Here is a 26,801-nt window from a genome sequence, read left to right as displayed (position 1 = left end):
TTAACCCTTCCCTTTGGAAAACACCCTGGAAGTTGGCTTAGTTCTGCACAAGGGTGCAGGCTGTGGCACAAGGGTCTCCTCCCAGCAACTCTTGAAGCCATTGGATGGTTTAGAGGCCCCAGAGATAACTGAGGTCATGAGAGTTTTGTGGGCCCTTAAGGGAGAATGCCCTGGGGTGCTGCCTATGTGTACCACCACTGAGGGAATCAATGCTTTGCAAGGCTCCCCGCTTTATAAGATACCATAAAATCTGCACCAGGGAGGACTCCCTCTAGCACTCATGAAACTCTTGGGGGGATAAAGCGGAAACATGCCCTGCGATAACTTTTTTCTGCTGCTCTGTTTTCCAATATTGGTATTTTTCTCAGAGCCCCACCTCCTGCATTGGCACAGATTAATGAGCATCTGTTTTTTTTGTTTCTGAAGAAGTTTGTAGGCCCTGCATTGCAGAGAAGCCATGAAATGTGACCATCCTATGTCTCTTTCCAGGCTCCACCCTGCAGTCTGTCATCTGCTCCAACGACGCTCTTTTCTACTTTGTGTTCTTCTACCCCTTCCCCATCTTTGGCATCTTGATCATCACCATCCTCCTGGTGCGGTTCAAGAGCCGAAACTCCAGCAAGAACTCGGAGGGCAAGAACGGGGTCCCCTTGCTATGGATCAAAGAGCCTCACCTCAACTACTCTCCCACTTGCCTAGAGCCACCGGTCCTCAGCATCCACCCAGGCACCATAGACTAAAGAGGCGGAGGTGCCCAGGGGTACGCGCAGAGAGAGGGAGAAGCAGAGACACACCGGGAACCCTAAGGAACAGAGTGGGTTTTGTTTTCTTGTTTCATTTGTTTCAGTGTCTGTGCTCCAACACGGCGGCTGAGCTCTGCGGAGCGCCCAGCCGGCGGGGACAGGAAGGTCCAAGGCTTCCTCCAGCAACTGTGGGAATGCACTCCCTCACCCCAACGGATGGAGGGTCCTTGCGCTTGCTGTACATAGCAGATGTTCCTCTCGGATTAATTTTGCTTCCGTCAGTTGCTGTCCTTTGGGCCATTACTTTTTTGTTGTTGTTTCTTTTTCGGTCACTCCAAGAACTGTAGGCTTCCCCTGCCCTCCACACAGTGAGGAGATCCCAGGGGGCTTTTGGTCCTGGGACGATCTCTTTGGAAGTAAATGTATACGTTTTCCAAAACAGACTGTGGTTTTCCTCCTCAGACTCGATGCCACAGTGAAGAAGGTCTTTTCCCAAGGTGCACTGAGCTAGCTCCTCCCTCTTCCAAAACAAACAAAAAGCAGGTCCATCTCCTGAGGGGTTAGCTGGGCTATCAGGAGATCCATCTCAAAGACTGGCTGTAGCCTCAGCGTCTTCTTGCCTCCATCTTACTGTTCTCACAGAACAGGGCAATTCACCTTTTGGGAGCATTTTCCAGTCTTGGAGAGACTGAATATTCAGCGTGCTTGCAGTCAGGACAAAAGCAATTTAGTTTGTCTCCAGGAACTGAAGGGAGGGATGGAAGGACACCTGAAAGCCCTGCGTGTGTTGGTAGCAAAGAGGGTCCTTGTACGGTCCAGCTTACCAGAGTCGTGCTCCTCCCTGGTGTCCGTGCTGCCACCTCTGATGAGGTGGGTCCCCTCTGTGCCCTAGTTGCGTGGGGACAGGTGGCTGGATCCAGTCTCTGAAGACTTCAACATGACCAAAGTAATGACTCTAGAACGGGGGAAAGGGGAAGCTCCACGGTTGTGTTCATGGCCCCTGGATGATTCAGCCAAGGAGCCCAGTTGCAGCCATGCCACGCAGCAGGGACATGCAATTAACCACCAGGTGTTACTGTGGCTTCCACTGCTTCCCAGCGCGAGCTTGGACAAGGCAAGGAGCCTGCAGCACATCGGCACCCTGGGGGCTTCCCTGTCCCCTTGGGCCGAGAGAAATCTTCCCCTGCGTGTGTGCGTGCATCTGCTGTTTTTCGTTTCTGAGGCTTTAGCAGGAGAAACCATTTCTCCATAAGCTCCCCCTCCTGGCAAAGTCACCTGCTCTTGTCGTAGGCAGTCACTGTGGCAGGAAATGCTGTTCTTTCTGTGAAAGATATGGCTCTCGCGAAGCAAACCAGGGCTCTGGCCGCGTGGGGCACCTGAGCTCCCGTACCCCGTAATGCCAAGTACCCCTGCCCTGTCCTGTGGAGGAAACCGCCACCTCCCCTATACGCCCTAAGCGTTATGTCTGGCGGAAGAAAATGTTTGCCAAAAATGGCGTTTCGTTGTCTTCCTTGATGTCTTCCTGGCAAATGCGGCCATTTATTTTTTGCAGCATGGCTGAAGCCAACCGGGGCGGACGGGCGCAGCCACAAGACCCCCCCCCCCGCCTCGCGTGTGAGAGGTGCCATACCCACAGCCGTTGTCCTCTTCAGGAGGGTCAGAGTGCTCTTTGTGAAGAGAAGGGGACCTCAGCAGATGTTCTGTAGCACTAGTTGATTAGACCCCGATGCCTTGATGTTTCAGAGGTGGCAAAGCCTCAGGTGGGAGATCTGCACCGTGCATCCTCTCTCCCAGCTGGGAGAGGACCCACATGGCCGTGGACCGTCCCATGCCGGGGCATTCGAAGTCAGCCACCTCTGCTCCTCCACCAGAACGTCATTGGTTTCTTCTTCCGCTGGGAAGCCCAAATTTCACTCATCCCTCTGCAAAGTCTGCCTCCTCAAGACATAACTGCTTACTGGCCCCAGCATATGCATAATATCACACTCCTATATATATATATGTGTCACACACCCACACACCTGTCTTCCCTTTCTGGATAAGGCGTCTGCAAAGAGAGCAGTGGGATAAGAAGTGAACGGAAATGAAGAACCGAGGCGCAAACAGCAGCAGCTGCAGCCTGTGGGTATTGTTTCGTAAATGTAGTATCTCCTGTACATACTGCTCCCGGCAGAAACTGCAACTCATTTCAGCTTTAAAGGAAAAAAAAGAAAATGAAGTCGGCAGGAGCCATTCTTTCCTGGGAGAGCACTGTGCTGTGTCCGAGCCACGCTCCTCCCCGCCAGCCTGTCTGCCCCAGAGCAGGGCTCTCCTGGAGGGCTGTCCCGTGGCCCCCTCCCCCTGGCCAAAACGGGTCCCTTCCCAGCCCAGCAGTTCCTGCACCGAGCCCAGGCTTTCCCGGGAAGCGGCTCCCACGGTGGTCCCTGAATGTACCTTGCCAGTGACATTTCTCCATTGCTCTGGCAGTGTGTTGTCCAGTCTCAAACTTCTCTCTGTTTTTATAAGGCAGACTCTTCCTCTAACGAGTTTTAACACGAAGCTTTTCAAACCACTCTCTCTGCTGTAACTTTCTGTAATGAAACTGAGAAGAAAGAGAGATACCCTATCCATGCATGATGTGGAAAAATGTTTGGGATTTTTTTTAAAAAAAACCAACAAAAACTTTGTACTATGTTGCACTAAAACATGTTTTATACAACACACCTGAGAGCTGTAGTAAACTGTGTTGAAATTGTGAATCCTATTGCTGCTGGTTTTTGTCATATTTGGGCTTTCATTATGCCTTTATGTGCACTCCCTGCATAAAGGTGTGCTGAACTCCTCCTTTTATGCAGCTTCTCCCTCTCCCACCACCCCTGTTCCCTGATGCATTAGCTCTCCTCCTGCCCCGGTAGTGCATCTCCTCTCTCTTGCAGGCTGGAGCTTGCAGATACCTTGCACCCTCTGGCTCTTCATACTTCTCCCTCCCATCCCTTAATTCATCCCATAATAGACTATAACATTTAACAGAGGCATGTCAGGTCTGTTTATTGAATGGGATGGATACACCGTTTTTGAAATTGCTCTGAAAATAGTAAGTACTTTGCTGTGTCATAGCCTGGATTTGAAGAAAAAATATTTTTTTAATAGAATTATCCATAGCAAATGTTAAGCAAATAATCTTTAGTAACCTTGATGTAAGCAGAATATAGTTCACTACAGAAGTTGCTTAAGTTGATGTAAACCGCAACCTGTTAATTCTCATTACCCACTTTTACCTTGAATAAGGGTTTGGTCAGTAGTCTTGAACTCCCACATTAACTGAAATAGGGAAGTAGCATGATGATACATTCTTACCTGTATAGCAAAAGAATATTCTGTGGTAAAATAATTGTATGAGAAAACTCTCTTTGTCCCCAGGCACAACTGCCTGTTTGCCCCCACCCTGCTCCCCCCAGTAGGGTGTCTTGGGCTGCATCTGCTATAGTTTCTGTGCTAAGGAGCAGAGGTCTTAGCTCTACAGGTGCTCAGTGCTATATGCCAAGTGGTGTACCCGGCACTCCCTGTTGACAGTACCAGGTGGTGAGCTTGGGCTAGCCATCGCGGGTTTGCCGGGAGGCATCTCTGCCAGCCCGTCTATGCTCCCTGCGGTCAGGCGTGTGTCCCTGACCCCCTCTGGCATGCTCGTAGGGGCAGGACCCTGGTTTGGGGCAGCTTGAGTGGGTTTTGCTGCCTTGTCCTGCTGCTGGAGCACGGCTAGCAATGCTGCAGCGGGTGCTCCTGCTCCCCTTGAGGACCAGACGATGTGCAGCCGCCATGCAGCGGAGGAGGGATGTCTCGGGGCGTGGCTGCTCGAGGGACCGTTGTGTGCTCCCATCAAACCACCTTGTAACTGCTTCCCCCCACCCACTGCCCACAAGCCCCAAACTGCTAGCTCCGAAATGGCCTCCCCACTGAAGCCAACACACACAGACAGAAAAAGCAGGCCTGGCTCTGGCTTACATTCGTGTGCTTTAATCCAGCAGGTTTGTAAACTGAGTTTGCAAAACCTTGAGTGAGCGAGGGGTGGCAGGTGGGGTAAGTGCACCCCTGGGGGGCCCTGCCACCCCCCACCTAGGCGATGTGGTACAAGTCCTTGGCCACCTGCTCCAGGCGGTCCCTGTACTCCAGATGGGCATACAGGGAGGCATGGACCCCCCGGAAGCCGTGCATGGCCCCCCACCAGCAGGCCGCGATGGCAGCAGTGGAGTCACTGTCGCCCCCATGGAAGAACGCCCGGTGAGCCAGCTCTGTCCAGGAGTCCCCTGCACCCAGCAGCGCATCGTAAGCGATCATGGGGGCGTCATGCCCGCTGCTGCCCCCCCAGCCGTCGTAGCTGAGGGAGGTGTAGAACAAGTCTCTCTCTTCCACGCCATACTTGGGGGGGAAGGTGGGTGGCGAGACCCCGTCCGATATGCCTCTCTCCGCCAGGTATTTTTCCCATTGCTCTTCAAAGTAATGCCTGCAAAACAGGAGATGGGATGGAGGGGCTGTAAGAGATGTCCCACGGCAGAAGCATATACCCGCGCTCCCCGCAGGCGCGCCAGCTGCCAGCTGAAAACATGCCACGTCAAGAGCACGGAGCGATGGCTCGGCAAAATGGTAGGCGTCCCCCATTTGTCAGACTAGGGACATGACTTACAGTAAGAGGCACAAGGACGTGTTTCAGTGAGTTAGATTTCCCCTCTCTCCAGCCACATGGGAGAAGGCAGCCCGGCACCTGCTGCTGTCGCGCTGCACAGGATTCAAAGGCTCAGAGCGAGAACTGAGTCATCCTCCCAAATTCAGAGTACCTCTGCCCCTGTCTGTGTGTGCCCCTGCGCACAGAGCCGCACTGAATCTGCAGCCAGATTTGGTTATAACTTTCAAACTGAGCTCAGCCCTAAGCCTGGTGCTGTTCCCCAGCTGTGCTTCCCATCTTTCATCAGATCACAGTTGCTTGAGATGACAAGTCTAGCTACCTCATGCTGGATCCAAAAAATGTCACAACTACATGACCCAAACACAGTCTGCCTTTTTTTTTTTTTTTTTTAAATAAGTTAAGAGGTATTTTTCCCCTTGGGGACTTCAGACACTTTCTGAATCTATTCGATCCCATGGCAGGCATGTGCTGCTCTCTAGGAGTTTACCATAATGTGATTACTGAAGCTTAAGTATAAACAGAGCTCGCCCTCTTGTACGTGAGGTTTATTTCAATTTTAACAAAACCCGGTGCTGGGAGGGGAGCGCAGCTCACCATTGCGCCATGTTCTCCTCCACGAAGAAGCCGGTGTCTCTCACGTAGGCTTTTGCCCGCGGCAGCACCTCCAGCAGCCCTTTCCCCCAGGCCTGGGGGGGCACGCTGTTCACCGCGAAAGCTGTGAAGAGGGCCGAAGCCAGGGACCCTAGGTAGCCGGTGGGATGGTGGTGGGTCATTCGGCCACTCTCGATGCTGACTTGCACCAGAGTGTCCAGCTCAGCAGGGTGGCAGAAACGCAGCCCAATGCACATGGAGCGCATGGCGGCCCCACAGCCTCCCACCCAGGGACTGAACGGGATCCTCCAGCCGTCCGGCTGCCCCGGATCCAGCTTCAGGGCGTTCTCCATACACGTGGCACCTGGACAGGAGCAGCAGAGCCCAAGAAAGAAAAGAAAAGAAAGAAACAGAAACATGCATCAGTAGGAGACAGGGTCACGTAGCTTGAGAACCGAGGGAAGATGGGCAAGAAGAAGGGCAAGGCAGTGGGGAGGGAAGCATTACTCTGCGTAAGGGATTCAAGCTTCCCTTTAAAAACATCAGTTATCTGCTCACGTATGTATCCTGCCTTAAACTGCCAGTGCATCCTGCATACTCCCAAGCGGACCTGATAATTCCTGTTGGTGAAAATAATTAAAAAGTCTAGAGGGGTAAGAAACCCTCCACTGCTAATTTATTTACATTGTTTATATTTACATTTCATTTATTTAATATCTTATCTATAAAACACATATACTATCTATATTAGGTATATTATGTACATATATATCTAGATAGATACATATAAACAGAAACCGAAACGAGGTTTGGAGGATCCCTGACCCAAGGCAAGTACCTCTGCTTTTTCAGTTGTTTAGCCTCTTTACAGGACCTTTTAAAGGCAGAGACGCCACAAGCTCCCCAGGAATCTTTCCCGTTGCCTCACTGATAGGAAATGTTTTCCAGATCTCCCTTACTGCAGTTTGTCAGAAAGCGATGAATGTAGTCTCTCCCTCACCGCAACATGGTCTGCACAACTGGCTTTACTGTACTCCAATAAGCTGAAGAACAACTGTACTAGGTGTGACTGAAGGTTTGTCCAGCCCACCAGCTTGTCTCCAAACACAGCCACTAGCAGATAACTATAGAAAGACTATAAAATATGAGGCAAGTACAATGTTTCCCCAAGAAGACCCGCCGGGCTTCCAGCAGACAGAGGAGCACAGCCTGCTTGAGTCAGAAGATGGATCCAAAGTGGTGTGTTCGATAACCCCCAGCAGACCTAGCCACCATGAACTGGTCTCCTTAGCTTCAACCCATGCGTGCCTTCAGACCCCTTTAACACCCCATGGTAACCAGAGCCACGATTTTGTTATGCAAAGCATTTCCTTTTGTTTTAAACTGCCATTACACAATTTCCTTAAATTCCCCTCTAATTGTCACAAGAAATAATGACTTTTCATGCTCCGCGCTACTGAAGATGGTATATACTTTGTCCCTCTTCCTTAGTTTTCTCCTGCTGCAAGCTGACACCCTAGTCCAATTTTGCCTCTCTTCTGGTGGGAAGCCATACCATAACTCCTCCTTGCCCACCTCCATCTCTTTCATAGTTCTGCTATTTACTTTTTAAAGAAATTACTCTGCTTCTTCCGGTGCTGCTTCTTCAGAAACTCACTTGTTAGTCCAGCACATTCATAGGATAAAGCCATCTGCAGAAACACAGACAGCTTCCCCAGCCAAGACCGTGAAACACGTTTTGAGAGCTAAGCCCAAATGCTTGTGTGCAACTAAGAGGAAACAGGTTTGAAACACTGAATTATCTTTGATTCCCTTCTATCTTGCCTTTTTCTCCTAGTCTTCTCTTCTGGCCAAATCTGAAATGCTTCTTTTCCAGCAGAAAGGTAAATCAAGCGCAGGTTTCAAGCAGCTTCATTTTAAGTTTTAATATGTTGGACAATGGCAAAAGTGCACTCAAAGACTAGTCTTCTCCTAACCACCGCATGCCCAGTCCTCTCTCGGACACAAAGGGTAACAGCAGTAGTTGACATGCTCACACACCCAAAATTAGACTGTTGCTCCTATACTTTGCTGCCTAACTGGGACAGGTAGCTGATAAACTTGCGGGTGCTCTGTTACTTTGAAAGTCAAACTAAATAGAATAGAGTAGCAAGGAAGAAGCCTGGTCAAGAAACTTCACCTAACTCTACAATTCAATTACCTGTGGTGCAATTCGATCACCATGATCTGCGACCTTGCTAATCACAGCTAGGTACTGCACTAAGTACTCTGCAGAGCTCTTCACTTCCGCACTTTCATGTATACACTTGGCAGTAGGATTTGGTATATAGCAGTCTATTTTATCTGCACACAGCATTTACAGGACCCTTGTAACTGAAATAAATACCCCCATATCCAAGCACAGCTTTAAGATTGGCTTCTGGACGTATGCTAAAAATAAGTAATGGCTGGCCGCTGTCAGGAATAAGGTCACCTGCTGGTCTAAGTATCTTTAACGTCTTTCTTTTCCAACAGTGTTGTTACATTATAGGCTTATGAGATTAGTGCAGGATACAGCCCCTCTGTGCAGTGTGAATGGGTGAACCAGCTCTCCATGAATCGTTGTCTCAAACTGAAAAAGCAGCTCGGTCGTGTGGCTGTTGGGCTATTTGCCCCACAAGCCTTGTCAACTGAAACTCCATTCAATCAAGAATGGAAACGGCCTATGCAAGTCTTCCCCCATTGGGAAAAAACGGGTTGCCGATCAGCGCAGACCACAACGTCAGGCCACTTCAGCTCTCGTCAATTCCCCACAGCGTGACCCAGCCACGAACCAGACCTGCTGTTTCACCAGCCTCGTCCACACCTGCTGTGCCAGCACACCAGCCTCTTGCGTGACACCACCATCACACCCTTCCCAGTAGATGAGACCTGCTGGTTTTGCAGTGCCACACGGCCAGCCAACCCCTGGATCAGTCCAGATGTTCCTTACACATCCTTCTTCCCGGTGATTTATAGAGTGAAAATTGCGGGGCCGTGTTCCTCTGCTGGAAGAAGCAGTAGGCAGAGCGTTTGGTGTGGGTAGCACCGGGCTCTGCCGGGACTGATCACCACCTACCTCTAACTGAACTGCCTGGGAGTTTGTTTCTGTGATGTCTCAAAGTGGGAACGTGTCCAGGCCTCTAAATGTGCTTTTCATGTAGTTTATTAATCAGTGTTGGCTGCTATGTATCAAAATCATTAAGAGGGATATCAATATAATTTCCAACTTCATGAAGATTAACAGAAAATTGAGGCATTTTTTCCAAAACCTACCTATACTAAGCATTGCACTTATGACCTATAACAGGACATTAAAAAGAACCTGTCAAGCAAAGCCACGTTTTTAAAAAGCTGTGCTGACTACCCTATTCGTATGTTCCTGGTAAAACAGACCTTCTGCCAGGAGGACAAGGGGAAGGGGAGAGAGCAAAGGGACTAGGGTAGCTTAAAATCAAAATCTGCATAACAAAAGCAAAATGAACTCTGTAATGTTGCTGGAACGGTGAGAAAGATATTTCTTCAGGACATGTTTAGGCAGATTGAGACCAGGCAACTCAGTCCTTGATAAAAAGGGAGATTGTTCTTGCATTAACTGTAGTCAAAAGAAAATGAGGAAGATGACAAGGCTTAAACTGTAAAGAAAGACTGGTTATTTTGCAATACAATTTGCTTGCAGCTTCAAGCCTGTGCATATTACTTTAGGAGATGACTACTGATAACCTGCAAATGGAAAAAATTGTGTAAAACAAATCAGTATACAACAGCTAAGACTTGTGATTTATGAAGTATTACAAGTATTATCCTCATGCTTTTAAACAGTTAAAATATTAAAACATTTGAAAGCCGATTTAGGAAGACTAAGCTGAAATCAGGTTGTCAGGTCTTTTTTTAAAAACAGGTTTAAAAAAAAACCTGCTGTAGGAGTTTTTGAATAAGGAAATTCTGTTTTGGAAATCCACCAAATCCTGGTTAGGAATCCTTTGTACTAACAATGAGAAACTAAAAGTAACCTGAGGAGGGTACTGGTCTAAGGAAAGAAGAAATACAAACAAAAAGCAGTGTGTGAAGAAAGACAACCCGAAAAAGTTTCAAGTGCAACTGGACGCTATTTCTAGAATAGGCTTCCATTCCACTTATTTAGACTCTTCAGGAGCACAAACAGTAACAGTTGTTTGGGATCGATCAATACACGTAAAAAAGGTGAGTTAAAACAACCACATAGTGGTAAATAATTCCACAAGGAGAGGACTTGGACTGAAAGACAAGAGTTTTGAAGCAGAAGGTTTCCTGGAGAGCTGTGGAGGCAGATGTAGTTGTACCATGAAAAAAGAAGTATGTCCATGCTTGTGTCGCTTAATTCATTGGCTTCATTATCTATGAGGAACAATGAATTTGGGGCTGCGGCACATCACAAATAGCAATAATGGATGTAGGGATTAACTTGCCATTGAATTAAGACAGTGAGTTCTCTCCTGGGGCTGCATACTTAAGGGACCCTGCTGTGGCCGTCTGATGACTCATAACGTTGTGGGAATCCCTTTGTTACTGAGGGTTTTGGTTTTCAGGTCTGGACTCCCTTGCGTGGGCGAGCAATGTGACTTTCCCCCACTGTTCTGGGGGAATCTCTTCTCTGTTGGGTGAAAGTTGCAGTAGCAACTTTCCATTCTCAGCCTTAAGGGCTGCAATTCCCCAGTGAGTACTTACTTTGGCCAGAACAGCATCACCTTGGGTTATGTTCTCAGTCAAAATCCATTTACTCTGAACTGCGAAAAGAAGTTACTGACATGCAATTTCTATCATTAGGATTTATCAATATGGCATGGAGAGTCCAGATTGCAGACAGCTTTTCAGGATATGGATTAGGTATTCCCTTTGGTAGTATGTCAGTGGGCATTAAACTGTTAAGTGTCAGGATTTAAGCTCTCAGAGCTGAGTGCCTTCCCTGTGGCTGCAGCAGGAGCACTCCAGAATGCTGTTGCAAGAACATTCCCAACAGACTTCCATTTTTTTCCACGTTACTCTCCCCACTTCCGCCAAAATTTTACGAGTTTAAGTGTCCATGGACCCACTAAAGAAGTTGCATTTCTTTGTTTAGCTAGATAACCTGACCTTTCATTGTCACTCCGATTAGAGTCCATAGCAAATTTACTTCAAAATTCTTCACTTCCAAATGGGAACTGCTTTTGGGCATATTGCAGCTCAGTTACTCACAGAAGGACTGCAGCAGGTGTGCTATTATCCTTAGCTATTAATTACTAACATTTAAATGTTAGGTTCTTCTTTTCATCTCAGGTTTTAGTCACCAAGCTTAGATAGCGGAGGCAAAAATAGCTTCCAGGTGCTCTCTCACTGCCAGCTGTGGTTAGTCCACCCTGGCAGACCGCATCAGCTGGGGGAACTACAAGATGCTCCTTTGCCAAAACAGCAGTGAGCCTCTCGGAAGTTTAACCTGCCAGCTTCTGCTATCCTGGCAAGCATCGTTACCCCTTCCTAAATGTTTTATTAATTAGGCTACTCCAACAGCTGAGATTATCTGTGTTAAAGACAGTTTAGTTCTGTTAGATAACGTCAGATAGTTAGATAACTATCTTAAAGATAGTTAGATACTGATAGTTTAGTTCTTTGCATGAGGGTAGGAGGTGACTGTGGAAAGGTAAGCAGAATAAATTCCTGCTCGAGTTTCCAACCTGGTTTACCTTGGAAATGCACGGCTTTGTCACACTATGCTCAGTGGCTCTAAGAGAGCAATGCAGGATTTGGCCTTTCCCATGTTTAATGTCAAGCCAGAACATTCTTGATATATTCTGGCCACTCCAAACAGGCCTGTCTAGGCAATTTCTTCTCAATGTATAAACTTTGCATAGGATTGCTGAATTTGAGTGTTTCCTGGATACTTCACACTGCCTGCACTAGTCAAATTAGAGGCCCAGCCTCAGTAGCTCCAATTCATCTAATTCAAGCACCCAGAAGAGGCTGGGCCATGAGGACAGAGACAGACAGGGTCCTCGGGGAAGAGTTGAGTCAGCAGGTCTGGGTGAACTAGGAACTAAAGGAATACGTTGTATACGGCTTGGCTACTGCAGCCTGTCAAGGCGCCCTTCCTGCATACTACCACACACTGCCAGTCCCCACTGCCTGTGACCCAAACTCGGCACCATTGTGTCTATGCAAAGAAAAGAGAGATGATGGAAGTACAGGGTTCAGAAAAGACGACTGTGGCCTGACTGTCCTGTCAGAGAAAGTAGACATGCGGAGCTAGCCAAAAGTAGACTTCAGGTTTAATAAACTTAATTATTCCAAGCAAGGATCTTTGTGCCTCTAAATATATTTTATGTGTAATTTATTGCATTTATTACAAAAAGTTCTGTATTAATCCTCTGTTTAAATGTGTTCCTTTAACACAGCATCTCAGGGTGTGCATTATACATGGTTGAATTTGCGTTTTTCATCCACTGAGTGTAGGAAAAGACACATCCCCAGCGCAAAAGCCAGCATCCTTCCCCTGAGTTCAAGGCCAGGCCTGAAACACACCTGTAAGAATGTTTTGTAAATGTGGGCAAAACAGTATCTTTTTCATCTAGTTCAGAGAAGCCCAAACCACTTCAGCTTGCCTTATTCTGTTCTCTTTAGTTCATCCTGAATCAGGTACTGAGTGTGGAAAACTTCTGCCTTTACATAAAATACAGTTAATGGCTAAAACAGCCAAAACCAGAGCCAGGGCCAGCCTCAGCTCCAAGCTGCAGGAAAGGGAGAGACACTAGCAAGAGGACAGCCCTGCCCGGACAGTATTATGGAGGGGTTACCTGGAGCTCTGCCTTTCATGTCATTCATGCACTCCTTGTAGTTCTTTGCAATCAGGGAATAGAGATGTGCTAAACTTGGTTTTTTCCCGGCAGCTACCAGGGCTTCGGCCGTGGCCAAGTGCATCACTGTATCATCGCTGACTTTCCAGCCTTGGATGCTGAAGTTGCCAAGTCCCCCCATCTCTGCCAGCTCCTTGTGGATGGCTGGGCCACTCTGCAGGAACTCCCATTGCCCATTGTAATAGCCCAGCGTGTCACCAACTGCACTCAGCACCATCGACGCCACGTAGTTTTCCATCGCCTTAGGACACAATTTTTGCCCCAGGACTGCTTTAATGCAGAAAACACTATGAAAAAAAAGAGAGGGAGACTGAAAATAAAATCTTTCCCAGTTCAGTATGAGCCTCTACTGCTAAGCTCCAGCAGGCTGGATACCTGGCCTAGCACTTGCGTCTCCCTCAGAGGATACATTCCTTCAGAGCACATGCTTCCCCGTGCACCCACCAGTGGGTAAGTGCGTGGCAGCTCCTGGGCAGCCCAGCCCTGGACCAGGGGCAGCCGGCCATGTCCTCTGCCCAGGACGACGTTGCGTGCCGTAGGTGCATCAAAGACCGAAAAGCAAGGGCAGGACTGCAGAAACATGTGCAGGTGATGTGACCGTACCCATGTTCACCACTTTTTTGAGTGCAGCCCACAGCACAATCAAGGAGGTTAGATCGGCTCCCAGCGGCTTTCGTACCCTGGGGATAACGTGAGGCTGAGCTCGTCGCCCCTTTTAGCAGGGCCTGGCAGAGGCAATAAGCACAGGCGCCCTTGGCCTCGCTCCCCGGGCCGGCTGCAACGGCGAGTGCTCGTACGGGCAGCGCGGGTACTTTCAGCGACGTGTCCCCCCCCCGCTCCTCCTCAGGGCTTGCTGCGCCTCACGGCGAGGCCCTTTTGCTTTGGAGAAGCGGAGGCGGGGAAGGACGGCGGGGCGGGCCGCGGCCCAGCCGGGGATCGGCGCCGCCGCGTAAGGCGGGCTCTTCCCGGCCCCGGCGGGTACTTACGCAGCCAGCCCTGCCAGCAGGCTCTGCCGGGGCCTGCCCCTCCTCGGGAACGGCAGGCAGCGGCTCCTCGGGGACATCCGACTCGGCGGGCCGTTCGCATCCCTCGGCGAGCCGGTGCCTGCCTGAGGCGCCTCCGCCCGGCCCTCCCCCTCCGCGGCCTCCCGGGGCGGCGCGACCGGCCCGGGTGTGTCGCTCCCGGAAGAGCCCGGCACGTCTCTCGGCGGACCCCAGCTCTCCCCCCGCTCACCCGCCCGCTGCCTTCTTGTCACGGCTGCGCTGTCCCCTGCGCAGGCGGAGGGTCTGGCCCCCGGGCCGCAGGGCCGGGAGGTCGGGAGGGAGATGGGTGTTTTCATTTCATTCTCGGGATTGTCTCTTTCTTGCCACTCCGAGAGGCAGAACAGTCAACTCGGAAATGAAGCTGCCACATGGAAATGAAGTCACCGCATGGAAATGAACTATTCTATTTAATAAAAAGTAAAAATGAAAGGCGCTTTCAGCATTTCCCCTGCTTTTTGTATTGAAACTGCTCACTAGTTGCATGAGCAGCCCCCCCTCCTCCTGGCTGAGGCCCAGCCAGGGGCAGCCGCTTCCTGGGTGGGAGCAGGGCCCGGCCTGCAGGCCCCGCTCAGCATCTGCGCTGGGGGGAGGCTGGGGGGGGGGGCTTTCCCCAGCTTTGGTTTTTCTTTCCCCTCCTTTTTCAGCATTCATTCACTGCAGCCTGAGCGGAGCCTCCAGCCTTTACTGGGCGTCTTTGCCTATGCGCCTGCCCCGTCCTTCAGTGTTTCGGGGCAGTGTTCTCCCCACAGCCCCCAGCGTGGCCCAGCTCAGCGGCCTGGTGACCCCAGCCTCTTCCAAATGAGGGCTAGTCTTTGCTACACCCAGTGGTGCTGCTTTACGTTGCATCTCAAGGCGCTTGGTGATCCCGTTGCCTTGCTTTATCCTTTATTTTTAATGATGGTGATGGTTCGGTGGCTGAGGGGATCAAGTGAATGGTCGAGGAAGGGACAGCAGCAGGAAGCAGGAGCAGAAAACAGGATTGACCATGGCTGGGGCTGCATTTTGCGTAGACCAAACCTTTTTACTGACTGGCAGTCACTTGATGTGCTGCACAGTGCTCTCTCCAGAGCCCTGGTTCACCCCAGAAGGTAGCAGCACCTCTTACATGAAGGGAAAAAAAAAAATCCCCCCTCCGTGCCTGTGAGAGAAAGTGGTGGTAGTTTTTGAGCTACAGCCCTGGGGGATTTCAGGGCAATCATGAATGTAGCGCTGGGTCAGAGCAGAGTCCCTGGGGAATTTGGGGGCAAGTGAGAGCGGGGGGCTGGAACGGGGTCCTGGGGGATTTCAGGTAGCTGAGAGCACAGGGCTGCATGGGAGCGTCCGCCCTGGAGGCTGTGGCAGTTCAGTATGCTGTGCCCATTCAGGTATCTGCTGCTCCTCTGCACCCCGCTGCAAATGTGGAGTTTGAGAAGCATCTGGTAGAGAAAATAGTAACAGAAAAGGAAGTGGGAAAAGAAGCTGCCGGTGTCTTGGCACTGCCAGCGGTGCCTGCTGACCTTTTCTGCTTCTCTGCTTCGCTTTGTTTTATGTAGAACGGCTCTGAATTTACTCAGGTTGGCTCAGTGCTTAAAAGCAAAGCGTTTTTTTTTTCTCTCCTAAGTTTTGGGCCTGCAAGAGGGAAAACCCCTCTCGCTTTTGGCTGGCTGGCTGTGAGGAACAGCTTCTTCTGCAGCCCGAAGGGCAGAGGAGAGGAGAGGAAAGTTGCAGGCTTCCCCAAATGGCCAGGAAGATGGGAGAACACCTCTGCATCAGCACAAAATGCCTGTGGCACTGAGATCTTTGGATCTCATCATTGTTTCCTGGTTCCTGAGCTCTTTCAGCTTCCTAAAAACCAAGACGTGCAATGCAGTTAAGTGACATCTGAGGTATGTCACAGAAAAACGTCAAGGGCTCCTCGCTGACAGACAGCGGATGATGAGCCAGCAGCAGGAACCATCAGCAGGAGCCTGCAAACTTGGGGTGGGGAGAGCAGCAGTCTTCAGGCTCGAATGCATGCATTGATCGCAAAGGGATCTCCTTGTGCAAGTCCCATGGGATGCCCACGAGCTGGGCGAGGAGAGCGCTTTCCGTGAGGGAGCACCTCCAGCTCCGAGATGGTGCAGGGCAGCATTGCCCTGACTCACCCCATGGCGTGAGGAGGTGGGCAAGACCGCTCCCCCGTTGCAAGGATGGCCTTCTGGTGCTGAGCCATGCCAAGAGTTAAAGACTCACCATGTTGCACCTTTCTGGGGTTTTTGTTGTATTTTTTTTTTAATGAAAATTTAGGCTGTGGTGGACCAACGGCCAGGATATGCCTTCTGGAAAGTACCACCTTGGAGCAGCTCGCTGACATGCCCCTGCCATGTGTTGGACACTGTGGTTAGCACTCGCTTATACTCAGAATTTTCCTTCATATTCATGTGGAAAAAAAGGGTAATTCTTTCTGACTAAAAAAAATGTGCGTTTCTAGATGAGCCCAGGGTTGAGGGCTCCTATTCGGAGGGGCTGTGGAGGGTACCATTGCAGCGCTGGGGCTACATACTGGTTTAGACCCTGTGGGACATTTCCTCAGAACTACGTGAGGCCTTCAGACCAAGAGCTGGAAGGAGGTGAACACGAAAAATGCACGGCGTGCCCTCTTAAAAATGGCAGTGCCCCTGTTCTAGATCCTACAGCTGTCCCCGAAACGGGAGTGCAAGGGAACATCTGGAATTCTCATTTTTCTCCTCTCCTATTCGTCTTGTCTTTGCCCCCCAGGTTCAAAGGTGACTTTCCAAAGGATCTTCTAGGGCCCTCAACCATGTTCATTTTGGACCAGTGCCAACCTCTTAACAGTCCCTCATTCTTTTAATAGCACTTTTTTCTCTGTAATGACAGCAGGCATTTTTTTGAGCGGGGAATATTTCTGGGCTTACCCTAATTCTCAGTCCCCAGGTGCGTGTCTGTCTCTGCCACCGGCCAGTAAATAATAATACGCTATAACAGGGGCATTCAAAACAGGGGCAGCAAATGCCACGTGAGGTCTGGTCGGGACCTGGCCGGCTCGCTGCGGCGAGCCCAGGCAGCGATTGCTGGTGAGGCAGCGGTGCATGACCCTGCGTGCACGTGCGAGGGAAACGCTCGCCGTTGCAGGATGCTCGGGGCTGCTGCGCTCGCTCTGGCTGGATGTTTGCTGCAGGGGATGGGCACCCAGCGGCAGCGGGTGCTTCTTGGCTCCGCGCTTCCTTCGCCCTAGGCATGGCAGGGCGCTTTCTGCCTTGCTGGTGGGGTGGTGACCCTCACTTGTTGCCTGACTTCCCGTGGTAATGACAGTGGGGGGGGGGGGGGGGGCTCACCTCCTTCCGTCCTGTCCAGGGAAGCACAGCTGAAAAAGGTGGTGAGAGGCTTGGCTGCAAACACAGCCTGTGCCTGGGGCAAAGCAGTCGTCGCAGAGGTGCTTTTGCCTAGACATGGGATCATGCAGGGAATAGCGAGAGAGGTTTTGAAGGGCTTGGCTGAAGCAAGTTTTGGAGATGGCAGCAGAAGAGGTGCCTCTGGGCAACCGACTTGGTTTCAGGGAATACTGGACTTTGGCCTCTTATTCAAGAAACCAGACTTCATTGCAGAAATATCTGCCTCTTTCTTTCCGGGCTTGCCTCCTCCCACAAACTGTCTGAGAGCGGGTCTGGCTTGCTGCCCAGGGCAACAGGGAAACAGTGGAAAATTAGTGTAATCTGTTCATTGTGCAACCTACCACTCTCCTCAGGATGCTTCCAAAAGCCCTCTTTAACACAGATTTAAAAAGAAAAAAAAAAATACAACCCCCCCCAAGTCTAACTGTTTCAAATAACCATCATTCTGCAGGGTAGAAGATAAGCTGGGTAATTGCTTTACCACAGAGAGAGGCACTACAATGCTGACTTGGGACAACCAGCAAGGTCAGTGACACAGGGAACATCTCCTGGGTGAGCTGAGGGGTGTGATCACCTCTCCACATCCACATCTAGCAAAAGGAACTGCAAACTCATCTTTACTGCCCCTCCATTAGGTTTATAGCTGGCATGTTGGTAAACAGGAGTGTGTGGGGACAGGGACCTCCCCAGCAGGCTGCAAGTCCTGCTTTTGAGCCTGGGGACGTCAGTGAAGCAATCCCAGCTGGCTCCTGTGGACCTGGGGTTTGGCTCGAGCAGTGGATCTGAGGCTCCAGGGCTGGCAGGCCAGTTGCTCCTTGATGTAAATCAAGTGACATTTTCATTTTTAGTTGTGTGCCAGTGCTGGCACTGTGCTCCCCACCTGCAGGGTGAAGGTGTCTGCGGGCCTGCATCGTTGTCCCTTCTGCCACTTTCTTTCCGTGAGCTGCTGGCAGTTGCATCCGTGTCCTTTCTGAGCGTATCAGGGTGGGGGGACTGGGGGAGCCCATCAGAGGGGTGTTGTGCCTGCAAGCAGAGGGGCCCATCAAGCCTGCCTTACAACCACTCTCAACTCACAGCCACTGGCAGGCTAAATTTGGAGGTTCTTGGCACTTGCCAATGAAGATAAGCCCTAGCATATCTTTAACCTAGCATAACCTTTAACCTAGGATGTGGTGGGTTAAACGTGGCCAGCCGCTTGGCAATGGGAGGGGAGGAGGTTTCATCATGCTATAGGTTTTGAAACAGTGATACTCTTCCTGCATTGCGGAAGCAGCGATGTTTAAAGTGTTAAACATGCTTTCCGCTTTGAGAACAGGTTTCTCCTTTCTGTGTGAAAAGATACAGTCTGGGGAACATAATCGCGGTCCGCGCTGTAGAAAATATGTGTCAGGTGCGAGGAATATGAGGAACAGCTGCAGGAGAGGGAGTTCAGCCTTCTGGGACAGAAAGTACAGCGTGTCTCGCAATCCCAGCCGTGGCTCTGCTGAGGCTCCTGGGGTTGCAACAGCAGCAGATGTGGCCAAGCACATGTGGTTCACACAGGCAACGTGTGCTTCCACACTATAGCGGAGGCAAATTAACTACTGGGCTCCTCCAAAAACTACTGCTCCTCTTCTTTCCCTCCAGCTTTCCCTCCTCCCAGCTGCATGCATCCACCTCCTGCTATGAGGGTCATCCGCCTGCAGCGTAAAGCCCATTTGGCTCTCAATCCTGCCAAAATAGAGTTAAGTGAAGGTTAGAGGTAGTGTAAAAATAAGGGTGGGGAAAGGAACCGGGCTGGGGAGTAGGATCTCCTCTTTCTTCTGCCAGTAAATTGCAAGTGTGTTCAAGCTGTCTAAGGAAATCACAGGTTATGTACAAGCATGAGAGCTAAACTTGAGGGAGGAAGAGCTGGAGGCACTAGCTGAGGTCTGGGGAAGCAGGTGGATGGGAATGGTGCTCAGAAATTCCCGTTAGTTTGTCGGGGAGCGCTTAGAGCACGAGGACCTGCCAGGCTGAAGGATGACTTGAATGACTTAAACTGAGACTAGGCAAAATCCTAGGTATGATAGGTTAGGAAAAGCCCTGTGGTGGCTTTGAGTTACTTGATTGGGTGGTTATTTTCCACCTTAGGGATTTCTCTGATTCTGGGTTGTGACCTGAGCCTTCTCTCCTGCCTTTCTCTTCTGGCTATTTCTTCACCAGCTCCCTGTAAAACACTGCTGTTCCTGGGAATGACTCCTACTTTTGGCCATATACCAAAAGAACAAGGAGGCATGAGAATTAGTGGGAAAGGGCTTAGGGACAGCAAAACATGACATTTGAAAGGTTACTTCTGCATTTAATTCTTCATGAATTGGATTTCAGAGAATTGGGAAGTACTGGTGCATGACAGAAGAGGAACGTATGAACAAGACCACTGAATGCTCTGTTTTATCCATTGGTCTGACAAGGCTTAAAAATATCTGCCTGCTTCCTTTCTGTACTTACGCACTTTGCATGATGCAATTCAATAGTGACATTGCCTTGATGCATGGAGAAGTCCTCCTGGAAGGAGGAGCGGGGAGGTGTTGCAAGGACATCATCCGCTGGCCTGCCCTCTTCCAGCTTCACCCTCACCCTGTGCACGTACCCAAACTCACAGGGGAACAAAGGCTTTGGAGGAGGCCACCAAAGACACCGCTGTGCTGTGGCTGTCCCTCTGGTGTGTTCCCACAGTGGCCCTGGTCTGGCAGAAAGGACAGGCAAGTTCTTGACAGCAATCGCTAGGCAAAGGAAGCTGCTGACTGTGAAACCTCTTGCTCTTAAAACTGAGATAGCATTTGAGATCTGGGCGGAGATGGACTGTCACTGATCTGCCAGGTATGTGGCTGCATAAAGCTACAAAACATTGTAAGAGGATCTGGTTTGGGGAAAAAAACAAACATATTTGATTGGTGATATAAGTCAGACCACATGTTGTCAAAAGTCAGTTGAAAGTTAAGCAAATCACAACTCCAGGAGACAGAGGGAGGCATGGGAATAAGGATGTTGCCCCTCTTGTAGGTCCAGTATTGCTGCAGTCCATACCCACCCCCCAATGACAGTGGCTCTGCACCACGTCCGAGCAGTCACTTCTGCTTGGAGCAGAGGAGAAAATAACACTTGCACGTTCGTTCTGTATCGAAGACCTCTTCCCTGTGCTCCACCACAATCCCTCCACAGCAGGAGCGCAGGACGGCTTGTTGTTTGACATGGATGTGACGAGCATGAGCTCAGGGGTCAGGCTTTGTGTCAGAGCAGGCGTTTGCTGGGTGTGGGAAACATGTTGGTCTCCGGTCTGTCAAAGCTGCCGTCGCGCTGGAGTAGCTGGGGAGCTGTAAGAGGCAGAGGAGTGTGAGATCTTTTTGCATGCTGTTCAGTCATCTGCTTGCACCGGGACTGGTGCTTGGGAAGTGAAATGTTGCTTATCCCGTCCTTGGTCCCCAGAGCCTTCTCATTTTTTTCCACTGAATATCCCTGACATGCCAGCTGCTTTGATATAACCTAGCCATGCGTGGCTTAAGTTGTCTTGGCTGCGATAGTGAAACCTGTGAGGCCACGCTTGGGCTGACACAAATGTGTCCAGCCATAAACGAGGCTGTTATGAGGAACCCATAGGCACCTTGTGCCGTGGCCAGGAGGAAGCAAACCAGAAGAGCTGATTGCGCTTCTTGCTGAAAAGGGGGTGGTTGTATGTGTGGATGGTGGTAGGGGGAAATGAGGAGCAATACAATCCCCAAGTTCAGGAACTGGCATGTGAGAACACAGTCCAGTGGTAAGAATTTCTACTAGCGGAGAGGTGCGTAGCAAAGGTCATTGCTATCATTAAGAAACGAAGGCTGGAGAGTATGTGAGCTGGGATCTCCAAGCAGCCAACTAGCCTGACCTCGGTAAATGGGAAATGAGATAAAGTGCAAAATGAGTTGACCAAGGCTATCTCATGCCAGGCTATCATAGTAGATTTTTCATAAGATAATTGACTATGTAGACAGAGAACTTCAGAAAGGCAGTCCTTACAGTGCTACAGGCAAAGCCATTAAGCTGAAGAAACAGAGGATTAATGTGAGCGTTGTAAGGATTTACCTAAAGAAAGGATGTCAGGAGGTTGTGCCTCAAGGGAAGCGAGCAGGGTGGAAAGGGGTTATTAATGATGCCCTCAAAGGGGTGATCTTGTTTAGCCAGCAGGAAAACAAGTTCTAATCAGATTTGATCAGATTTGAAGGGCTCGTCACTGCGGAGATTGCTCAGGCTACAGCACAAGAGGAGCTGATGGCACCGAGGACTGGAATAGGGGAAAACAGGATGAAAGTCAGCAGCACAAAGTGTGAGCTTGCTCGTGCAGAGAGTAGCTGTAAGATGTTTTGCTCTCAGCTTGTCCCCTGCCATTCGGAAAGTACAGAGGAAGAGGAGTTTTGATTGATGGATGATGAGTTCTCACCATAGTGTAGCCAAGAAAAAGAAGAAGGTGACCACAGATGAGATCTCCCCAGCTGGTTTAAAGGCACCTTTGGGTGGCTATGGAAGCGCAGGGCCCCTGCAGTGGGCATGCAGGGTGCTCTGGGCAGCCCTGCCAGGCTGACAGAGGACAGGGCAGAGAGGGCCAGGCTGGGGGGAGAGCCTGCTGTGTGGGGAGAGACCAAAACAGCATGGCCAGCGCCCAGAGGTGTGCAGGGGCATGGCTGCTGGGTGGGAGAAGCTCCACGGCAGTGACAGCAGGGTGCTGATGCTGGAAAATGCACAGTGCCAGTGTCTCACCAGGGCTTGGGGGCAGCGAGTCTGAGCCTGTGCCTCTCTGCGAGGCCACTGCAAAGCCACACTCACCCAGCAGGGCTGGTGATGCCAGGTGTCCACTGCTCAGTGTGCCACCTTACCCTGGGGCAGATCTTTCCCATGGTAGCAGGGACAGGGCTGAATGCTCGGGAGAGCTCTTCCAGGCATGTTTGCCTCAGGCTTATTTCCAAAGGCAATCCTAGGGTTGCTGGTGGTGCTTGCAGCCTTCTAAAGGTCCTCACCGTGGTGCAGCCTTCTTCTGAAGGCTGTAAACTTCTGAAAACCAGGGCTTGGCTGTGGGATGCCAGAGAGGGAACCTGTGTGTATGTGGGCGCGGGCAGCACACCTGCTGAACAAGCCAAACACAGCACCTGTGCTGTGGGATTGCTTTGTCTCTTCTCATAGCTTTTCATGAGCACATTTAGATCTTGGGCCTCCCCTCAGTCTTCGCCCTCTCCCAGTGCCCTAAGTGGAAGGTGAGATATATTGACAGAGGAGCTGAATTCAACAGACAGGCTCACCTGAGCCTCACAGCTAGTGGATGGTGCCTCTGAAGGAAGGCACAACCAAGTAAAAGGTACCTGTGCCCCAGAGGTCTGAGGGTTTCCATCAAAAAAGTGTGATACCCGTGTAAAGGGGGAAGTCCCATGGCTCGCACTTACAGAAAATCACTCTTTTTTAGGTTCAAAGGGAAAAGTAACAAACCAAAGCTGGACACCACATTTAGGTTTGAGGTTCAAATGTTTTCAGGTTTGGTTCTTGTTTTAGGCTTTGTGGGCTTTTGCTTTTGTTTGTTTTCTCCTGAACTCCCCCTCCCACCTTCAAATGTCAACTTGGCAGATTTCTGGAATTGAGTCCTTTTTCAGCTTTGATTCCTGAAAGCCCTGAGTTTGCACTTCCCGTGTTGCCGTCTGATTTGTGTGTACACTGGAGTGAGCTATGTCTGCGGATGCATCAGCAAGGGCAAATACATAGCTGTCTCTAAATAAGCAAATCTGCCCAAAAATGTTGTGTTTGGCAAGAAAACTACTCCAACGTGAGGAGTGGCCAGTCCGCAGGTTGCCAGCAAAACCTTGCTGCAGATGGAGGTTTTGGAGGCTTTCTGTACTGATCCCTCTACTTGAGCACATGTAAACAGAAACCAGCTAATGCTTTTTAACACACATATGGGCATATTTTTTCAAAGGGTCGCAAAAAGCAGGGGCCCTGACAATGCTCTTCTGGCCGTTGAATCTCTTGTTCCGACGCGGAAAAAAGCCCGTGCCCGATAAGAATATACAGGCACAACCTCAGCTCAAGGAAAAAAAGCTTCTTATTTTCTTAGTGTTAGTCTTAGAAACAGATGTTCGGGTTTTTTTTTTTGGTTGATTTTTTTAATAGATCAGTCTCAACCATATCTGGTGTATAAAATTTCATCCTAGCAGAGCTAATGCCTTTAAAGTGAAGCCTAACCACAACCAAAGCAGAGGACAACAATGCTTGGCAGCACTGATTACAGGTAGTGGTTTCAGCTCTGCTTTTAACAGAGGGTATAATTCTGCTCTTTGGGCATGACTCCCATTGAAATCAGTGTTGCATTATATATACAAATCTGTGTCAGAATGGTATTCACACTTAGAAACACTGTGCTTGTCCATATGGGGAAACGGCAGGTAGGAAGCTGGGCTGCAAGGTAGCAGCATGCCCATTGATTCTAATTAACTCCTCATTTACATGCTCTTAGTTGGCACCGGGTGTGATTTGCCTTACTTCACTCTCAAAGACAGGCGAGGCCCGAACACAATGGTTTGGGTGAAATTATATACGACAGTCGGAGCTGATTTAATGCCCGGCTTTTGCCAACAGGGACCTGTCCTTTCTCTCTGCCCTCAGTCTACCAGATCCTGCTCCTGACGCTGGTTCTTGGACTTGTCTGATATTCCAGTAAATTGATGCAACGCACAACGGTGGCCAAGAAAAGCAAGTTTATTTAATTTTTTTCTTTGCTGGGTTAGCATGTTGAACCAGATTCCAAGGGGGCACTGAGGGATAAATGTTCCAGGGTGAGATTTGTCCCTCTCTCTGATCAACCGTATGGAAGTAATTCTCGGGATTTTTGCAAGCCTGCATCTTAGAAACCAAGCACCATATGAATCAACTGTGGATTACTAAAATCAAAACAACATTCTGACAAGCAAAACCCACTTACAGGTTGTCAGCCCTTAGTCGTATTGACAGATTCCTCAAGTTGGCAGGACAAATGCCCAGCAGACCTCATGTAGAAGGCAGATCTAAAGAGCTACTTCTCAAACGTGCTACTTCATACCTCAATTCATTCCTTTTACACATGCATTTTCATATCTGCACATCATCATGTTGACACACATGCTTAAATGTTTACTTGCTTACCTTTGCACTGTGTCAGTTTCTCATTGTCACTGTGGTTTTATGATTAGGACAGCTTGAACTTCTGTGGACATCTGCAAAACCTCTAGGACCGAAGTCCTCAGACCTCACCTCCATGTGGTCCACTCTGAAGCCAACTCAGAGCCTTACACTTTTTTCCCCAGTGAACGCAAGGGCAGGCTCTGTTCCCCAGGTAACACAGAGCAATACTGTCCTGTCTGGATAAGAACCAGATTGAAAATCATCTTCCCCATGATGCAGTCACTTGTGCCAAATAGCAAAATGCCTGATTAGGCAGGCTTTCCAAGGACCCGGCTATCCTCAGCTGCACTCCGGCACTGCCGATACCCGGAGTAGGGAGCGCAGGTGCCATGCCTGCAGGGAGAGGCAGGGCTCCAGCAGCCCTCTGAGGCAGAACAGGGCAGGGACCGTGCTGTAAACGTGCACCCTGGTGTACCACGCAGCAGCCCTCTGAGGTCAGGCGGGTCCCTTTTCAATGCTTGCTCATTGTTGCATTTAAATCTCTTCCATGTAACAGCACAAAAAAAGGAAAATACAGCCCAGCATGTACTGCCAGGTGCTGCATTTCAGTGATGTCTACCTGATCGCTTGCCTGGTGCGGCAGCCAGTGCTGCTGCATGCGGTGCTGTGTTGTTCCTGCTCTCTGTCCCGGGGCCAGTGAGGGTAGTCAGGACGAGGCCATCTCAGCCACAGTCATGCTCCCACAGAGCTGCCGTGCCCTGCCAGCCTAAGCTGCTTGTGAAAACAGGACCAAGGCTCTCAGCCCCTTGTGAGCCAGCAGAAGCCTACGACGCAACCAGCACAAATAGTAACTTACAGCACAGTACAGCCAGCAACAGAGTTTGAGCCACCCATGCGCTGAAATAGCTGGTGCGAATGTTAAAAAAAAAAAAAAATCAGCCCGTGTCTTCTTCACAGCCTGCTACTGCCAAGGGCTGTGACTCCCTGGCAGGGAGGGCTGGCACAGCCATTGCAGGCAGCGCAGCCTGCTTCATCGAGGAGAACCAGAGTATCTCCTGCTCTGTCTTCACATGCTGGGGTGGAAAATGTGGGAGATAGGGTTCTCCCTTATGAGCAGATGAACCACCTCTGCTGCAAGGAAGAGCTTGCAGGAGCTAACCTGGGGAGTGGGGGGATGAGGGCAACTGTGAGTGCCAGCTTGCATGCTGTGGGACAGAGACCCACTCAGTATTTCCTGCGTGGACCATGTGAGCATGCTGGACTCTTCTGTGTGGTGGTTACACAAACAGTGATGCCTCACAACAACAAAAAGTACAGCGATTGAGTGGGTCCCATACAGCGGTTTGCTGTGAGGGTAATTGAAGAAGGTTAATCCCAGATTATTAAGGCAATTTAGGTTTTGGCAAGAAGCCCTGGTGCTTTGAGCAGTAAAAATCAAATACCCACACAGTAATCGGGACGAAGATACACTTGCCAAACAATGTGGGTTCATTTTGTATTTACCTTACTTGAATTAATTTCCCACATTTCCCCCTCTCTGTTTCTGAGTTCAGAAGATTTTTTTAACTTTATTCATCACGCCTGACTCACCATGGCACAGCAGACATACTACCTGTGCTTTCTAATGCATCATGTCACCAAAGCACGTTACCTGTCTGTGCATGGCCAGTCCAGTGCCAAGCAGTGCTGCCTGCCCGGGGCATTGCTGGACTCTGGTCCCGGCCAGGCACTGTGCTTGTGATACTTGTCCTGTCCCCAGCACACTTTGATAGCAGTGACTCTCTGCCTTGGTCTTATGAGGGCAGAGTTTGGCCCTTCAGATTACTGAGATAAGGAATCTGTGGATTTGACTAGCTGAGTGATAATGGGAAACAGAATCTGTCTGCTAGCTTGGGTGTTACCTGATTGCAAAGCTCTTAGCCCTCTGAAAGGCCTGCCACAGCACACAAACCACTCTTGAAGGCCAGAGGACCGCTGATCTCTGGAGCATGCATCACGCTGGACAGGCTGCAGAACAACGGTGCACCAAGCCCAGAGCACTGTACAGGGGCAAACACTGGCTCTGAGTCCATCTCGCAGGTTTAAAATGGCTTTCACAGGTCCAGTGAGGACTTCCTTGGGCCCAGGGTGGTGGAGGAGCACGGTACCTAGGGGATGATAGCAGGGGAGGGATCCCCAGCCAACATGTGTGACCTTTGCTGAACACAGGGAGAGGACTGAGCCCAGCATGGGGACACTGCCTGAGGTTTCCTCCTTCAGTTGGCCTGAGCACCAGTGCACATTGAACGCCAAACCCCTTGAAGTGGGCCATCACCCAGCAGCACCTTTGGATGAAATTAGTTTTGAGACCTCTCAGTGAAGGGTCTAGGACA

General features: G+C 50.1%; 2 protein-coding genes across 3 annotated transcripts in view; one reads left to right on the top strand and one right to left on the bottom strand.

Moving 5' to 3' along the window:
- The window catches only part of IGSF3 (immunoglobulin superfamily member 3), a 100,719-nt gene extending 97,276 nt beyond the window's left edge, over window positions 1-3,443 (top strand). Inside the window, 1 exon segment of the mRNA XM_050908765.1 lies at window positions 490-3,443. Within this exon segment, the coding sequence (XP_050764722.1) occupies window positions 490-740 (251 nt within the window). The 3' untranslated portion in view covers window positions 741-3,443.
- Window positions 3,444-4,676: 1,233 nt separating this feature from the next.
- ADPRH (ADP-ribosylarginine hydrolase) lies at window positions 4,677-13,960 on the bottom strand. Of its 2 annotated transcripts, none has more exons than XM_050906197.1 (4): window positions 13,865-13,960; window positions 12,819-13,165; window positions 5,998-6,358; window positions 4,677-5,223 (listed from the first exon to the last, which is right to left on the bottom strand). In XM_050906197.1, exons 1-4 carry the CDS (start codon window positions 13,939-13,941, stop codon window positions 4,836-4,838), a joined length of 1,173 nt encoding a protein of 390 aa, XP_050762154.1. In that variant the 5' UTR covers window positions 13,942-13,960; the 3' UTR covers window positions 4,677-4,835. The 2 variants fall into 2 exon arrangements, with proteins under 2 accessions (XP_050762154.1, XP_050762162.1); XM_050906205.1 differs by lacking the exon at window positions 13,865-13,960 and adding an exon at window positions 13,558-13,581.
- Between the last annotated feature and the right edge of the window lie 12,841 nt (window positions 13,961-26,801).

The sequence above is a fragment of the Gymnogyps californianus genome, chromosome 1, assembly GCF_018139145.2.
Source record: "Gymnogyps californianus isolate 813 chromosome 1, ASM1813914v2, whole genome shotgun sequence".
NCBI classification, from domain to species: domain Eukaryota; kingdom Metazoa; phylum Chordata; class Aves; order Accipitriformes; family Cathartidae; genus Gymnogyps; species Gymnogyps californianus.
The sequence above is the reverse complement of the archived record's forward strand: the minus strand, read 5'-3'. Positions and strand labels throughout refer to the sequence as shown.